Source organism: Nicotiana sylvestris, chromosome 8, assembly GCF_000393655.2.
Source record: "Nicotiana sylvestris chromosome 8, ASM39365v2, whole genome shotgun sequence".
Lineage (NCBI taxonomy): Eukaryota > Viridiplantae > Streptophyta > Magnoliopsida > Solanales > Solanaceae > Nicotiana > Nicotiana sylvestris.
The window spans coordinates 162690919-162709320 of NC_091064.1; the positions used below are offsets into that span (position 1 = coordinate 162690919).

An 18402-nucleotide genomic window follows, 5' to 3' on the forward strand; every position below is an offset into this window, starting at 1 on the left:
CATGAATACAGTCGAATACACTCGAATACAACAACTGATTAGTTGGACTTCCCTGATTTACGCCTATTTTTGCTACTGTATTCATGAATACAATAGCTTAAATACATCAAATACATCTTATAACCACATAAAAGGTATCTATAATCCGTAATATAACAAATGATATCTATAGATGACTAATTATTACTAAAAGATAGTGCTTTATGAAAATTTTCCTTCTAATTACCTAGTGGCTTTCCAAAACATACCCTAAAAAATATGGGTCCAAATTTGTTTAAATATTGGGCTAGTTGTACTAGCTCGTAATTTTTTCTAAAAATATAGATATTAGGAGAGAAATCATAAACACTACTAAATTTTAGCAACACATTATAAAAGAAGGATATTGTACAAATGTACAATTGAAAAAAAATAATGCACATTGAAAGGGCAAAATGCAAAGAATTCTCTTATTTGGCATTTGTTGAAAGTAGTAGTAGTACAATATATTACAGCATATGGTACAAACAACATTTTCGAAAACCTCGGTAAAACCCTGTTGTTTGCGAACCCTAACATCAGATCAGTGCAAAGCTATTGTGCTTCTCATCTGCAATGGCGTCTCGCTGTCGTACACTCTCAAGACCAGCAATTAACCTTTTCAAATCCACAATGAACAAGCAATCAAGCAGTAGCATACCCACTTCCTCTTTTAACCTCCCTCGCCCATTTCCAACACTCTCAAGGCAAGTTTAAAAAAACCCCAATTCAGTTATTGAATATAAAGATTCAATTTTGACAGTTGATTTTGATGTTTCAGGCCATTACCTCAAATGGGCTGTCTTCAATCTCTGCTGCCGCTCCACAGTGCAGTCTCTTCAGCTCGACTCACATCTTGCCTTGGCATTGATTCCAAGGGCTCCAGATCGTTGTCTCAGGGTATGCTCTGCAGTGCCAACCCAGGAGTTTGATATTTTAAAATCTGTATCTGTAAGCAGAAACCACTTTTTTTTAAATCACGTTTATATATTCCTATGCTTTTACTGCTTGTTATATAGTATCAATCGTCTACCTTTGATGGCTGAATCTTTTCATAGTGGGTGGTGTTCAGTTACGGAGCCACATTGACGGAAGGGTGGTCAGTTGAATACCCTTCGTCGAGTATTGTACTGTGTATATAGAAAATTATATGCATATATAGGTCAAACATTACTTTTTTGCTCATATATATTAAATTTGAACACCCTTGGCGAAATTCCTAGCTTCGCCACTAGTGTGATTAGGTGTTTTAGATTGTCTGGTCTAGCTGTTGTTATATACTGATAGTTTAGTGTTGGTAAATTATGCTACAAGGGAAGTTTATCCTAGGTAATTTATTGTTTCTTCTTTTAGTGACTTGATGAAAAAAAATGCTATGGACATTTGCTGTGAAGCTTGTCTTCCTTTTTCTTTGTGTTTATGGTCGTCAAGTATAGAATGTATCTGTGCATTCAAGTTAAATGCATTTATTAGCATGAGTGCATTGATGCCAAAAGCCTATATGTGGAATGATTTGAGATTACGCAATTCATTGTGCATTTTTTTAGGCTAATCTATCACTTTTTAGTGTGTTGTTTAACATGTCATACTTCTTAAGTGCTAATTTTGGAAATTTGATCATGTCTCTTTTTGTTTTGCCAGTAAATTAGGACTAGGTAAAATTCTGGGCTAGGTGGGTTGCATCGAGCAGTGTGAGCTATCAATATCATTTTTTTCTTCATGTGATCTGTTTTTGACTATACAAGGCCAAATTTCTTGTAGTACGTGCTTCCTGATGTTTGGTTTTGCTTGCTCACTTAATTATAACCAGTTTATTAAAATGAAAACATAAAGCCATACATTTTTGTGGTTATGGAGACTAAGAAATTGATCTGAGCTCTTTTTGGTTTGCTATGATCAGCTAAGAACTTTCAGTTTTGCTCCAATAAACTTAGTCTTCAACCATTTTTTTTTCCTTTTTTGCAAAATGGTATGAAGAGCAGAAGAGAAACCTAGAAACAGTTAGGAGCTGGAGGGAAGCAAAGAAGGCAGCATAACAAAGAAAAAAATGAGATTGGATGAGGATTGATATAGAAGGAAAAAGTAGGGTGAGATTAAATGAATAATAAAAAGAATGAAAAATCAGGCACTATCCATCGAGTTTCAAACCATGCCCCATTAGCCCAAGGATTTCTCAGTTATAAAAATAAAATAATAAAATGAAAATTAGATGTACAATGAAGGATCCATGATCAGCAGGAATAGTGGAATATGACATCATGAAAAAGAAATCCGGAAAATAGCAACTGAGTTTCTTTTGAAAGGAAACGGAAGAGAGAAATATGAAGAATGAGTAGGAAGAAGGATCTGAATTCTTTCAATCATTTTTGAGGTACTTAACTGTCCTTCGATTATTTACAGGAATACTGAAACTAACAACTAGAATATGTTATATATATTACTAACTGGTGAAAGTAAGTCGTGCTAAGCACTATGCTCTTTTTTAATATCAAATACTCTTATTTTTTGAAAAAATATACGGGATAACTTTACTCTTTGCGATAGCATCATTTTAAAATTATCCTTAGAAATTAAATTATCCTTGGACCTCCAGCTTCATATGATCTATTCTCTCTAGACCAAATATTATGTACCAATTAGTGTTTTAGGAATTTTAGATTGAAAATTTTGATAGTGTCATATTGATACATTTGCTAAATCATAAGCACAAAGAATGTGTTCAGAGTAGGATATTTTATCCTTTAACTTATCAATTTTTATATACGCAAGCTCAATTTTAGATTTAACATATTAATATTTAACCTAGAAATATAGTCATTTGTAAGTTCCTATTTGAGTATTTAATTAAGTCAATTCGAATTTCCTCCTCACTCATGAATTATTTATTCCTCTTACCTTGCATTTTAATGTGGAAAAAATTTGGCTACTAAAAATAGATTTTAGGTTCCTTAGATTTTGTATTATAACCATTGATTCTGCTAATAGATGCATCATTGTTATCAAAGGCTAAGCGCAAAAAAGCTCTAAGGTCTGTTGGGTTGTAAGCGCAAAGCGCAAATAAAGCGTGGGCTTTAACGGAGAAAGGCATAGAGAAAAACTACAAATATGTATGTATAGTCCAAGACTAATATCTAAAAGCATGAATACCAAATATATGGACAAAGAAATTGAAGAAAACTTGCGATAAAGTAAAATATCGATTGTTTAATGTCGCCTCTTCAGAATTATGCTCATTGGCAAGGGAAAATATGCCTTAGAGCCTTGATGACAGCACTGAAGCACCCACTAAATGCCCTTGATGACAGCACTGAAGCGCCCACTAAGTACGGCGAAGCACTCAACATGTTTTGATTTTGAGCCTCGCTTCAGGGAAGCGCGCCTTTGATAACACTGAGATGTATGCAAAAGCCGCGCAAAGACATTTTTACACGCTAAGCAATACAAAGAAGTATATGCTGATGGGACAGGTGGGTCCACGTGAAATGACTTGTCTTAGAAAAGACATGGTCATGACATAAGCATAAGGGTAGAATGGTCAAAGTGGTATAAGAAAATTTCAAGTGAGCTACAGTAATTCCTTTTTTCATCTAATAAAATTGCTTTGTTTTGATGTAATTACAGGAGTACTGCTTCAAAAGTCTAAGAGTCTGTTTGGCTAAACTGAATTTAAGTAGCTCTTAAGCACCAAGTGCTGAAAAGCACTTTTAAAGTGCTGGAGTTGAATTTATGTAAGCAGTTACGTGTTTGGATAAAAACGCTAAAACTGAAAATAAGCAATTGATGTGTTTGGTAAGAGCATCATTTTCATGTTAAAATGACTAAAATATCCTGATTGCTGTTAACAATAATATGAGCTTACTACGCAATATTATTAATTCTGAATTGATTCAAATACAAAATTAATTTATGTTCAATTCATTTTTAAGTTGTAAATCGTAAATAACATTATTTTAATAGATATAAATATTTTTTTTTAAATTATCATAATAATTAAAAATTGGGTCTTGCTAACCCACTTTTTAGTTCACTTAAATATCTTTGCCAGCACATTAAATATATGGGCTTTCTTGTCTTTTACCCATATTTCCCCAAATTTTTCCCCTCTCCTTTGCATCAACCAAACTTTATCTCTCTCGACAATTTCTGTCGGCAAACAAGACCTAAACAACCATGAGGATTTTCCAAGTTCTTTTTTCTTTTTCTTTTGTAGCTTTTCCCTTCTTCCAACATTGAGTAGTGCAAAAGTAATGAAGATGAAAAGATTTAAGAAGTTATGGAGAGAAGAAATTCACTTGATGAAAATCTTGGTTTACCCGAGAAGAAAGAGAACTTTTTTTCAACATTTTTTAAGTGGTTACCTGAGCCTAGGGTTTTCTGGAAACAACCTCTTTGCCTTTTAAAGGCAGGGGTAAGGTCTACGTACACTCTACCCTCCCCAGACCCCACTTGTGGGACTACACTGAGTATGTTGTTGTTTGATTTTTTAAGTGGTTACACATTGACATTGGTACAGATTCTATAGTGGAAAGCAATTATTAGGCACCTTGAACTTTCAGAAGAAGAATAAATGATCCTTCAGCCTAGTCAACAAACACCAGAGGTTACTCTTCAGCATTGCTTTTTTTGATTTCCTAAACAGAGTTTTCAGTTTGACAGGAAAAAACTTTCTTAAGTAGTTTCCACTTCCCCCATTCAGCATTGTTTAGGGCAATGGTAATACTGTTGAAAAGGGAATGAACGAGCTGCAATCTAGGTGAAAGAAAAGGAAGAATGGAGGATTAGGGAAAAGACAAGAAAGCTCATATATTTGATGAGCCGGCAGAGACATTTAAGTGAGCTAAAAAGTGGGTAGAATGTAGTAGGTTAGCAAGACCCTTAATAATTTAACAAAAGCTTAAAGCAGAAACTGCTTAAATATGAATGGTAGATGAATAATTTAACAAAAGTTCATGACTATATCATTCCCTCCGGCTGAAGTTATCTTCTTTGTCCAAGTTCACAATATAGCCAAGGATCAGTTGACAATTAGTAATGGCAATAGATCTGAAATGGTCGCTGGTAATATCTGGAACCATTTGACTACAAATATACTTAGATCTTACCGATCAAACGATAAATAGATCTCATGGGTGAGGGAATTTGGCCAATGGCAACATCTCATGGTTATATCAACACCTGTCGGGGATTTAAAGCTGCAACAGGGAGCTGCTGGAGGATGTAACATTATATAGCTAGAGTAATTGAATTAAATTTGAATTGAGATAATTATGCTAGTTTCCTCAAAAGTTATCAGTTTGCTAAAAAGTTAGCATAGTGAATAATACATGCCACAGATGATAGATCACTGGCAGTGCAAAAACCAGTGGTTGAGCTTTTCAGCCTCCCTTTGGCATAGGTTACACAGAGGCATCTTTCTTCTTATACTTTGAGTCAGCACAGGTTCATATGTAACAACCCAACAAAAGCCTACCATCAGTTAAGGAGGTTTACACTTAGTGTATTTCCTTACACAGGTTCCATGAGTAGAGGAGTCTGAACAATTACTTTTTGAATGGTCTTTCTGATATTTCTTCTTGATCACCTTGTGCTACGAGCCCCTCTCTCCTTGATTATATCTCCGGAGCTATTTGGAGAAAAGGTTTTATTATGCATCCGGAGGTTCTTGTCTTCCAATGCTGGAACACCAGAGGGTGACAAAGGAACACTAGTTCTATTCGCTCTAATCCCGCATTCGTCCTCCAAGGTCGATGTAACTCGAGCGAGGGCCTTCTCTATGCATTCAAGATCCAATACCTCACCAAGATCCTTGCTTGGATTCTTCATTTTTTCAATTCAAACTCGGATGGATCGTAGATAGATTCTGTCCCTGGGTACAAAAATAGAAATTAGAAACTTGGTATTGAAAGAATGAAATATATTGTTTTCGCTTTATCCATTATGGGTCTAGCCTAATTTTTGAAAAGCATCAATTTGTACATCCACTGAAACTTTACCAGAACGACTACGAAATTCTCACCCTCGAGTCAAGAGCTCACCTTCAATCTCTAAGAAGTTCGAGGACATCTTCTCTTATTATCTTTCTCTGCCATGTCGAAATAATTGGTTGAATAAGAGTGAAAGAAGACTAAAAAACAGGATTCCTCTCCTTTATATCTAGTTAACCAGATGGAAGACTGCCTTCTCCAGTTTTCTCTGTATAGGAAGTCCTATCTTATTTAACCAGTCTCTCTCCACTTTAGCAGGGATTGGAAACGAAGACATAGTTATGTAGGAAAAGCATTTGGGACTCTATTGATTAAAACTATCAGGCCACGGAGACTTGTTAAAAAAGCAGAAAGGAAAAAGAGTATGCGGTTTCCCAGAGAGAACTACTCTATCTTCTAATTAGAAAACATATTTTCTCATAGTTCCAGTATCCCTTGCCAGATCTCTGTTGCCTTGAACTTTTCTCCTGGGGGAAGCCCTAAGTAAGTATTTTAGGGCATCCAACATAGCAGCCTAGAGTCTCAGGTAGGTAATTCAGTACCTGTAACCGCATTAACAAGGAATATTTGGCTCTTAGTTAAGTTGATGTGATTAGATATGGCATCAAATGCTAGTAAGATCGTCTTTAAATACATTAACTACTGTCCATCAGCATCATGTAATATCTCTATGTCTCAGCATCATAAAGGATTTCTAGGTCATCTACATACTTGATGAGTTCAACTGCCCAGAGGCCACTCTCCCTTGCTTGGCCTAAATCCTTTTACCCATTCCATTTGAATTACATTTTGTTCAGGTCCTTCATGACCAGTATGAATAGAAAAGGTGATATTGGGTGTACGTGCCACTGACCGCTATGTGTTGGATCCTTCTAGGGAGCCATGGATAATACTTGAGATTCTGACCATAGAGATGCAGAAATGGTCCATTTGATCTATTTCTCACCAAAATCCATTTCTTGTAGTATATTAATCAAGAGTTATTGATATAAGTGACAATAACTGGCACTAGAGATCTCCATATAAAGTGCAATATTCGATTGTTAAACACACACGTTAGAGTTCACCTCACAAAAAGCCTTCTGGTTTAGTTGTTGTTTTCTTCTACTTTGTAATTATAGGCTGCTGCTACCTTAAGTGTTCTCTTTGCTTTTCAGTTTTGTTCTCAGCTAATTTTAACTTATTTAAATCATATCAGTTGGATACATTTTTAGTTAACCTACTAGCCCAAGCATTTCTTGTCTCGAGTCTTAGTTGATCTAGAATGGCTACCTATCTTGCTATGATTGAAGACTTTTGAGCACCTATATTCCTCAATGTTTCTGCTTTGGATGGCCATTGCGTTATAACTACTCAAAAAACTTTCATGTGGCTTATTGGGATACAACACTAAGGGATCGTTTGGTTCGGAGTAAAGATATCATAGGATTATAATCCTACATGGGATGATAATACCAAGAATTTAGTATAAAATCTTTTAGGTTTTAGCTATTGCCAATAATCAAACAAGGGATAAATGTAATCCCAAATTTAGCCTAATCCCAATAAGCTAACAAGTTATGCCGAGATTATAATGTGGGGATTAAATAATAACGGGTTATTTAGTGTGTACTTTTCTTTGATCGATGTTTGATTCGTTGGATTAAAAATGGGATATACAAGAAATAATACAAAACATGTGTCTGATTTTACAATAGATAAACTTGAATAAATTTTTATTTCAAACTTTAACCTTGGCTTTCTTAAAGAACTTTGGGTGAGTTCTTTAGAGAAGGGCATTTTTGTCATTTTATTGTTTTATCCCGGATTAGCTATCCTGGGATTGTTATCCCACATTGAACGTGATATAAAAATAATATCAAAATTGTGGTACAACTAATTTCGGGATTGCTTATACCAGAAACAGAAGTCCAACCAACGAGATTAAATAATCCCACATTTTATCCTGTGATTATTTTTCTTTATTCTATGAACCAAACATCTCCAACCATGGTTCATCATATTGCTATAGTGTAGTGTGTTATTTTGAATGTTTCTTGCCTACTTCATATCCTATATATTCATGGGTAAACATGAAAATGTCATTATGAATTTACGTGTATCCTTTTTTTTTGGGGGGGGGGGGTGGTTCCACGAGGCATTTCATGTAATCTTTGACAATAGAATCCAAAAATTGTCTCATGGAATGGCATGACAACCTTATTGCCATGCTTGGTTACGGCCTCGAGTTAGATGCTTGCTAGCATCAAATTTCCTTGTAATCACATATCAGTCTTTATGACATAGTTATGGGCAATGAGTATTACTATGTTAACCATGTCCTACAACTTTAGGAAGGTGAGATAAATTTTCTCACTTGCTTCCACCTTTCATTCTCACGACGCTTCAGAAGTAATATCCTTTTTCTTCTACTTTACTTAGTTACCAAACGTGTCTAATCAGATTTTCAAGTTGATGATGTATGCTCAAATTTTTTGATTTTCAAGTGTTATAATTAATTCAGGGTAGGTACTTAGTCATGTAGTTGCTATTTATTTCTCATACGTGTCAATCTATAAGTTGTAATGAGGATAAAAAGCAAAGCAACAAAACCCATGAAATGATTACTTTGTTGGCTAATAAATATCAAGGAGTTGTCCCTAAGAAGCGTCTTCTTAATTGGGTTGTTAAAGGATTAATTTGATGTAATTTTAACCTCGCCAAGTTTATCGATATTGCTGACTCAGGATCTTCTCTTTTACCAGAGTTAGGACTCTCAGTGCCGCGATAAGAGACTATGCTCAAGGAGGAAGACGGTTGTTTAGTTACAATCATGACTTCTTATCAGCTATTGTCCTTCCATAATTTTATGCAACCTCAGTTCTTAATCATGTATGATATACACAGGATGCAACTTCTGACTTTTTGCTGCAATTACCCTAATTTTTGTTCAATTTAGTAAGATATTTTCCCTCGATTTGTTTAGAAACAATTTTTGAGTAATAATGTTTGTACTTATGTTCTGCTGAAGCTGTCATCATTATAGCAGCCTTACCATGAGCGGTTAACACTCTTCTTCTTCATTTTGTTGCTTTGTTTGCGATGGGATTGGGGGATGGCATATCGTATGGGTCTTTATCTTTTCGTTTCACCCCTGAGAGAGATACCAGGTATTCTCTACAGCACTCTACTTTTCAGCTAATTTCTTTGACCGTGAATTCTAAACCATTTACGGCTCTATATGAAGCTCAAATTGGTTTTGGGATTAGTTCTCGCATCACCTGATGCAAAGAAAAGATTATGAACTGTGAAAGTTTTTTGCCAGATGGAAAGTCTTATGCATTTTCTTGAAGAAGCTGAATTGCTAATGAGTGCATATTTGTTTAATAGTTGTGGAAATGTGAAGTGCATGTGAGGGGGTGGGATGGTTGATGATATTTGTGTTTCCATGTCTCCTATCCTTTTGAAAGGTTCCTTGGCCACTGCAATCTTGTCTCCATGATTATCAATACACTCTTGCATCCTGGAGTTTTCTTCTCACCCCCCCCCCCCCACACACACACAAAACCCCCGCACACCCCTTAGCTTTCTGCCATCTTTCTCTATTTTGTTGTTTGTTTTGGTGGTTATTGGGGTTTGGGTGGGGTGGGGGGGAGAGATAGGGGAAGAAAAGTGCAAAAAATGGGCCCCCTTTTAAACTGTCTTTAGCTCATTATTTATTTCATATCTTCTTTATGGTGTACCACAATGCATTGTTGTGAAATCATATATACACATCTTATCTAGGAAGCTAAGCGAAATGAATTGGTTCTTGGTGCTTTCTTAGATGGTAGAGGTTCCATTATACACTGGAGTATTGCCCTTTTGGCAGAGTTCCAAATTATATAAAAATATATCTAGTAAATTTTATGGTTTCTTCCCAGTATTTTTCCATCACATAATGCTAAATGCTGATAAGTCTAGATAACAAAAATTCTGGAAAGGCTATAGGCTGTAATTTAAACAAAGTACAAATGGTTAGAGTCATTTGCAAAAACCATACCCATAGGCCTAGTTCACTGTTCAGCTTTGTATATGGAGAGGTGAAGTATTCCTATACCCATAGGTCTATATCTATCTGCATAAAGTTGTTGAACTAAATACTTGAGAAGATTATTAAATTTCAAAGGATCAAGGTCAAAGCTATATATTTAGTCTACTTTTGACCATGACCTGTCTCCATAGCTTCGCACTTTGAATCTCCTAAATCCTACCTCTTCTCTTCAATAGTTGTTTATCCTTTTCAGCTAAAAGTGAGCTTGAGAGACAGAGAGAGATTGATATGCTTAGAAATTATTTTTATAGAAGAAATCGTTTCTGATTTGTTTACCTTGAATTGGAAAATATTTTCCTGAAAAAAAGGAAAAAATGACTTTTATTATTTATGAACGGAAGTTATTTTTATTTACAATATTCAAACTCTTACTTCATATAACTTGTTTTAATTAACATTTAGATAATGGGGTAAACATTTAATATGCAAAAAATATCCTGGAACACTGTTTATACACCCTATGATATTCCTTGTAACATTACCACGTGTCACCTACTTTTCTCAAAGTGAAAACAAACATCTAATATTTTTTTTTAATTCCTTTTAACTGACAAAGAAAATGGCCTTGGTTAATTTGTGGTAAAAGATATGCTTAGCACTAATTACTTAACATGCTTAGGGCAGGCTGAGAAGAAAAGCAGAATGCAAAAAAGCAGCAGCCAAGTCATTGTCCACAGAGATTGTACTGAAATGAAGACAAAATCCTCTTTCATTCAACGTTGAAATATTCCCCATGCATGGGATCCCATATATATTTATACACCCATTGATTGAGGTGGGGATGATGAGGGTGGAGAGAAGCAAATAAAGATATTCTTTGAAGATACTCTTAGAAATATTTATATAAATGAAACAACTCATGGTATATGCGATTTTATTTTTTGATTTTTCACCCAGTATCTGGTACCTAGTATATATTTACTACCAAGCAAATTGAGCTTAATATTAAATAATCCCTTTATGGTAATATGTTTTACAGTTTGCAGAATGGCATTTTTCCTGCAATATGCCCCCCACCCACCCACCCAAAAAAGGGGGGGGGGTCAGTGGGCAATTTGGAATTTTGAATTAGATTACTTAAAGAGTAACGTTGAAGATATACCTAAATAATGGTGGATTTTGTATGCTTTGGAGAACTCTATATTAATACTGTTACTGCGTTATTGTTGCTCTTTAGTCTATGCCAACCATTTTTCAACTTCTTTGCTGGTATTGTCGATAAACTTTGCCCTACACACGTGCCTTTCCATTTAATAGTATTGATCTTCACCATATCATCCTTTTCTTGGACGGTGGATTATGAGGGGATTTCTAGACACTACATTGATTAGGTCACAATACCTTTGCTTAAATATTTCTATTATCCGATTTTAAGATTTTTTTTACATTAGTAATTTTAGAGTATTTGTATAAACTATTCTGTATCTCTTTCTTCAACTCACTTAGTTAACTCCACTAATTGGAGCAGCAATAGTATAACAATTTGAAAAAAGAGACTAGTAAATGACTTCTTGTTTTTTTTAAAAAGCCAAATATTTTACAAATTCAGTTTATCAAAGCAAATTATATGTAGGATCCGAATTTAGATTACAATATATATCTTAGTCATAAGTGAAAGGACGACCTAGGTAGGAGAAAGAGGGAGTGAAAATAGAGCTTGAAAATGAAGTTATATAAGTATTATAATTTATGTGGCGTACCATTAGTTTGATAGAAAATTGTTTTGGAGGAGCTGAAATGTACTAGAACTGGTTAGGAAAATACAATAACCATCATTCTAGCATAGCTAGTTGACCAAGATATGACACAACGAAAACCCTAGGTTCATGCATGTCCTAGCCACTTATAGATTACGCCTAGGGGGTGACAAAATGGTTAAAAGAAAACAGTTAATCACCCATATTATCCACTAAAAAATAGGTTGGATAATGAACTTTTTAAAAACGGGTCAAATATGGATAAGAACCATATTATCCATTTAGAAAATGGATAACCCATGTGTAACCAATTGGTCTAACGTTTACATTTGTAAAGCCTCAAATTGGGGGTTCCTCAAGTTAGGAAGACTAAGAATTCTTCTAAAAGTGATCATATACAAGAAGTCATGGATAATATGGGTAACCCATATTATCGCCCGGTTAACCCACTTTTTATCCGTATTAAATATGAGTCGGGTCGGATAATTGATCCGTTTTTTCATTACCCGTTTTCGACCCGAACCATATCCGACCCGACTCGCCCGTTTGCCACTCCTAATTACGCCTATCAATAAGCATAAAACTAGGTCTCAGATTCAAATTTTAGTGGAGGCAAAAATATATAATTTTTCTTTTTGCCTGTTCAAGTCTTGGTAGATAGAATTACTATAGTAGGTACCCAGTAAAATTAGTCGAAGTACGAACAAACTGGCTGTGGTATAGCCTTAGCTAGTCTCTGGTAGCAAATTCTGTACTAACAATATAGAAAGGGAACTTAATTGGATAAAATAAAATAAAAAAACAAAAGTGCAGGATGAGGCACAAGAGAGGCATGTGATTACTGATTAAAATTACATTAGAAGATAAAAAGGGAAAACAGTTGTTTAATTTGATTAGTTGATTCCCAGCTGCAAATAATCTTAAACAATGAAAATCAATTGCTATACCACTGCTTCCGCAACAACTCCTGCAGCAACTTTTATTTTTATTGTTTTTAATTTGACATAATCTAATTAAAATTTTGACACCATAATGAGAAACAGGGTAGGAAAGCACCACCTAGCACCATGTGGATTACTGAGGTGTGGCAGGCAATTTATTTCAAGTAATTACACTTAAAATTATTATATATGTAACCACAAGGAAATTATAAAACTTGGTAATAGTACTTAGTTACGAATATAAGATGAGATTCCTATGGATCAGCGATGCCTAGGATCGTACATACAATATTAACAGCATCTTAAGATATATACAATGATTCCTCTCTTTCTCTCTCCCCAAGAGAAAATACTTAATTAAATAATTAATCCCCTAATTTCATTTATTCGAAGTACTAAGATCACTTTAATTTTTCAATGTTTGATTTTTACCTTCTTTTTTTTTTAATTTAAATTTTTGTGGGAGTTGAGAAATTCGAAACTTGGTACCTAGCTAGGCTACAAGTATCGAAAAGTTACCTCCAATTCTATCAAAATTAGATTGTAGTAACTTATCTTTGAAGGAATATAAGTGAAGATACCATAAAGCCAATCTTCATATTCCTTGAAGTATTAATTTTTTTTTAATTAATGACTAATTATTGGAAAACAAAGAGTAACAATTCATATTTCAATTTTAACAACCGAATTGCAATGTTAGAGTTCAAAATCAATGACGTTACAGGTATTCCATTTTTCCTAGTTACTCCTTCCGGTTAACTTTTATTGATTTTTTGGTTGTTTTTGACACATATTAAGGAATTCACCTTTTAGCATTAATTAATAATAAAATTGATAATATTAACCTTAATTTGCTCATTAGAAATACAATAAATACTCTTAGGTTTTTACCCTAAGGATAACTTTAAAAAAAAAAGTTAATTCTTTCTTAATATATGAAAAATAACAAATATTGCGGATCACGAAAAAACGCCAAAAAATCAATTAAATTAGATTGGAGGGATAACTTGTTAAAAAGCAGTGTAAATTAAAGAATCTCACATGGGTGTGCATGAAAGTAGGCACGTCCGTCTAAATTTTGGATTGTTCTTTTTCTACTTATTTTACTTGATCTCCTGTCTCTTGGGTTGAACTAGGGGATGGTTGAGTAGATTGAATTCTGTGCAGGAAAGATATGTTAAACGGATTTTCAGTGAATAAAGCAATGAAGCAGATAACGATGTCAAAAAGAAAGACGAACCTCCAATTTATACTCCTGTATGGGTTAAAACTTAAAAATAACAAATCATGAACTTCCGTTTCATGTTGTTGGTTAATGTGCTTTTTCTCTAACATTCTCTGTAATAAACTGCTGCTTATTTATTCATCACACCTTGGTTTTCTAATACCAGTATATACTATAGTACCATCTTCTTTGCTGAAATTCATGTTATCACCATCCCAATAAAAAGAAAAAGGTTTCTTGTTAAAGTAGTGAAGTTTACAACTTTCATGGCACCCATCAAAAAAAATCAAGCCCACACGTGAGGCGGCGTGTTAAAGAAATAAGTAAAAATCGTACCTATAAATTGAAGAGAACAAAAATGGTAGAGAACTTTATGCGATGAACCAAACTCTTCTATCGTATTGCATTTAAATTAGGACAAAATCAGAGGTGGTCCGACGAATTTTGTGGCCTAAAACCAAACTTTATGAGGGGCCTTAACTTTTAAATTTTTTTAGTTATTTATTTGAAGTCTATTTTTTTAGTTTTTCTTAGATACAACGTTATTAATAATTTTCTTGTAATCAATAACTCCTAATAAGTATTTTTCAATTGACAATATAGCTAATCCATTTAACCTTTCTTGTGACATTGTTGTTCTTAGGTAAGATTTTATCATTTTTAATTTTGAAAACTTTTTTCTGCTGAAGCAACGATAACATGAGTTATGAATATTATTCCATAAGCAATTTAGGCATTTGGAAAAGAATTATATCTTTTTATTTGATTAGGTGTATCAATTAAACTGTTATATTCTAATTGTATTATTTTTCTTAATACTTTTAATTCGGAAAATAAATTTGAACCATCAATATTGAATTGATTATTATGCTTTAAGGAACATTCAAGATTAAGATAATATTTTTCAAATTTTCAACATCTAGTGATCTTAGTTTTTACTGCCAAATAAAAAACTAAAAATATTTTCATATGCTTCGAATTGTTCAAATTTATTTTGAAGTGAAAAAATAGTCTTGTCTATTATGTATAAAAGTAATCAACTCTAAAAGACTCTTCGAAAGATTTTGAGATTTCATTATCAACATTCACATCAAATTGTTACTTCCTATATACACATGTTTCTTACGAAATTTGAGTTCGATATTTATTTCAAGTGCAATTTCCTTGGTATAATCATAACAGTTGCAAATCCTTCTCCTCTATGTTTGTTAAAGAAAGAAATCAATTTTTTTTACTTTACAGAACTCTTTTTTAAACCTATATATAATTTATTAGGTGTAACCGAAAATAGGACCCCCATAAATATGGGGCCTAAAGCGGTTGCTTTACTTGCTTTATGGAAGGGCCGCCCTTGGACAAAATGCAATTCGTTACTAAATCAATTATTATTTGTAACCTCTTCAGAGTTGTCAAAAGAGATGAGGTAATAACTGCTCAGGGGCGGCTCAATGAAATCGGAGGCCTAAAGCCAAAACTTAGGAAGATGTGAGGAAATAACATTAGTAATATGACAACGATTGGACAAATAAACATGATTAATTTAGATAACCAAGAAAATATTGTACGGTCTTAATAATTTTTCTTTTAAGGTTTTAAGTTTTCTTTTGAGTATTCCACAATACAACATTGTCTAATATTTTAAAATTTAAGTTAATTATTCAAATATTCACATCAAGTAATAAAATATTTGATAACTAGAACCAATGTAGTGTATTGAAACAAAATGTTAATATTTTGTTAATTTAAAAAAATCTTACTAATATAAATAATTAAACTAATGGAAAAAATTTAGGGTTTTTTGACTCTTATGGGCCTAAAGCAAAAGCTTTAGTGACTTTACCCTAGAGCCACCCATGCTGCCTGAACTTCCCAAAGGGTTAGCGACAAAGGAAATTTTCATATACAACAACATTATAGTGAGAAACCAGATTTCTATTTGAGTTAAATAGAGAAGGAAAATAGAAAAAATTAAAACCTATCCATTACATTACCAATCTGTAAATCATGCAAACTACAATTTGAAGTTTTCTTGCACTTAACAAACCATGCATTACTTTAGAAGTGATTCCCATGCAAGTCAAAGATTACTCCCATGCTTCTTTTTTTTATTTTTCCCCTTCATTTTCCTACTTGACTAAAAGAAAACAAAGCCACGGAAAATTTATTCGGGATATTATTAAAGGAAATCAAAGCCAAAAAAAGAAAAAAGAAAGAAGAGATAAATTAACACTTTGAATTACAAAGAAAAATTGGTTCGAAAAATTGCCAAATTCTTGGCAAAAGGAACATAAACTTAGGACATTAGACCCTACCTCTTCTACTTGTACTGCATGCCCATTCTTTTCTCTTTTAGTCTCTTATCTATCACTTTTAACTTTTTTTCATTTCTATGACAAAGCTACAAAATTCGATAAGTTAGGAATCTAGTCCTAGTAAATTAATCTAGCAAAAATATAAGGAAATTATCCAAGAACAGAAAAACTCAATATCCGAAAGCAAACTCCTAAACCGCCATTAATCACTAAATTAGATGCCTAAAATCTGGCCCAATATGTTGATGAATCAAGTAATCATCAGCACTGGATACATCAAACATCATGTTCTGAGGAAGGAATTGTTGTTGTTGTTGGTGAGTCCGAACAATTTCCTTTTGCCTCCGAATCTCGAGAACTTTTCGATGAGAATTCGAGTGCTTAGTAAGCACAAAAGTTGGACTAGCAGCAGGTCGATATTCAGGGACAAGACGTCCAGACTTGTACCTTACACCACACGCATTGCAAAGTGTTTTTGGACCCATTGGTCCAGTTCTCCATTGTGGTGTCTTATCAGTAGCACAATGAAGACACTTCCTTCCTTCACTATTGCTAGCCATATTGTTATTTGGAACATGTTGAGTATTCTCTTTCTTAATTTTCGGAGTAGACGACTTCACTGTCTTCTTTCCGGAGCTCGATATGATCCCTGACTCTGATGAAGATGACATGTCTTGCATTGATGTTGTGTTCATTGGTGAGTTTGGCGTATTGTTGGGAGAATTAGGTGACACGACTAGCAAGCGAGACGCCCAGTTGCCTGGAGCCATGCGCGAGCGTTTGCTACGTGCTTTGGCTGGGACAGACATGTCGGGATTGAAAATTGGGTTAGTTGCTGCTGATGCTCGGTTATTATTAGGATCAGGAATGAATTGGTGAGTCTCGTTATCATTTCGGCATTTCATTCCTTGAATGAACTGTATTTTCTGCATCTCGTTACTTGAAAATGATTCTTCCACAAAATTCGAAAGCCATTCCAACTCAGCCAAATCGTCATACTGTAAAAACAATACGACAACAACAACTTAATCAGTAACAAATATGTGACATTATGGTTCGAATTATGGTCTTTTTGACACTAGCGGTCTGGTTTAGGGTACAATCAGTAAAAATGAATTGAAAATAATAGAAATCTTTCAATAGTTATTGTTCACGTTAAAATTAATTGCTGACGTGAATTAATTTTGAAAGAAATAAATAAAAAATGCAGCATGGTCATCCCGACAAGTTAGAAAACCTGAATTTTCATTATCTTTGTATTCACGGTATTGTTTCCCTTTTCTTATTTTCACAGCAACCACACAGGAAAAGTAAATGTTGCTCTTTTCTAGAAGAAAACAAAAGCCATTAAATAAAATTCCTCACACAAGCGTTAAAGTTACATATTCAGTGACTGCTTTTTCTCCCAGCTTTTATTTACATGGAAAAAAGAAATTAAAACTAAAAACAAAAGCTTGTAACAAAATATTTATTTTATGTGCGTGCATGAAAATTATGATTACCGGGACAGAGAATTCACTGGAGAACTGTCCGTCGGGGAAATTCCGGCAGCCAATAATATTATCAACAGGTAATTGTGGGTCGTGATTGCTTCCGGACAATGAAGAATTGCATGAATTATCGACAACAGAAGAATCAGCGGAATTTCCGGTGACTGTAGCGTCCAACGTGCCATCAGTGACCATTCCGTCGTCGTTAGGCAAGTCCAAGAGGTCTTCAACGACGAAATGGTCACCATTTTTGGCGTCGGAAAGGCGCTTTTCAGGTGTGAATTGGGACTTGTAGTAACTTGCCTGGAAGAATTCAGGTGTTTCCATTGGCTAGAAATTATGCAAATTTGGAGCTTAAAGAAGAATGTGTGAAAAGAGTGTGTTTTTTTTGGTGTGAGGGAAAAATAGAGAAAAAGAGAGAGTTGTGAGGAGTGAAGTGTTGGAGGAGAGAGAGAGGTGGAAGTAGAAGAGAAAGGAGAGGGGGTTTATTTGCGTTTGAAGGGGACAAGCAAACGGCTGAAAATTTGGATGTTGATCAGGAAAAATTATGGCTTTAAAAAAAGCTAGATATTGAGTTATTTCTTTAAAATAAAATAACAATTATTAAAGTGTCTTTACACTAAATTGGAAAAAAGAGGTAAATTTTGGTAGTAAATTTACTTG

The 18402-nt window shown here is 34.1% G+C and overlaps 2 protein-coding genes across 2 annotated transcripts; one reads left to right on the forward strand and one right to left on the reverse strand.

The window, feature by feature from the left end:
* Positions 1 to 403: 403 nt before the first annotated feature.
* Positions 404 to 9011, forward strand: LOC104226518 (protein NONRESPONDING TO OXYLIPINS 2, mitochondrial). The gene is made up of 3 exons (XM_009778528.2): positions 404 to 725; positions 800 to 918; positions 8747 to 9011. Exons 1-3 carry the CDS (start codon positions 595 to 597, stop codon positions 8770 to 8772), a joined length of 276 nt encoding a protein of 91 aa, XP_009776830.1. The 5' UTR covers positions 404 to 594; the 3' UTR covers positions 8773 to 9011.
* A 7162-nt stretch (positions 9012 to 16173) lies between these two features.
* LOC104226517 (GATA transcription factor 9) lies at positions 16174 to 18163 on the reverse strand. Its single transcript, XM_009778526.2, has 2 exons — positions 17752 to 18163; positions 16174 to 17247 (listed from the first exon to the last, which is right to left on the reverse strand). The coding sequence occupies exons 1-2, from the start codon at positions 18064 to 18066 to the stop codon at positions 16459 to 16461; spliced, it is 1104 nt and encodes a 367-aa protein (XP_009776828.1). The 5' UTR covers positions 18067 to 18163; the 3' UTR covers positions 16174 to 16458.
* Positions 18164 to 18402: the final 239 nt, after the last annotated feature.

Bases quoted from the DNA above. Each gene is read 5' to 3' on its own strand.
- LOC104226518 (XM_009778528.2), top strand. From the start codon at position 595: ATGGCGTCTCGCTGTCGTACACTCTCAAGACCAGCAATTAACCTTTTC. The intron at 726-799 runs GCAAGTTTAAAA...TTGATGTTTCAG, and splicing joins CCATTTCCAACACTCTCAAG to GCCATTACCTCAAATGGGCT. The intron at 919-8,746 runs GTATGCTCTGCA...CTCTTTTACCAG, and splicing joins CTCCAGATCGTTGTCTCAGG to AGTTAGGACTCTCAGTGCCG.
- LOC104226517 (XM_009778526.2), bottom strand. From the start codon at position 18,066: ATGGAAACACCTGAATTCTTCCAGGCAAGTTACTACAAGTCCCAATTC. The intron at 17,248-17,751 runs GTAATCATAATT...TTGTTTTTACAG, and splicing joins CCAGTGAATTCTCTGTCCCG to TATGACGATTTGGCTGAGTT.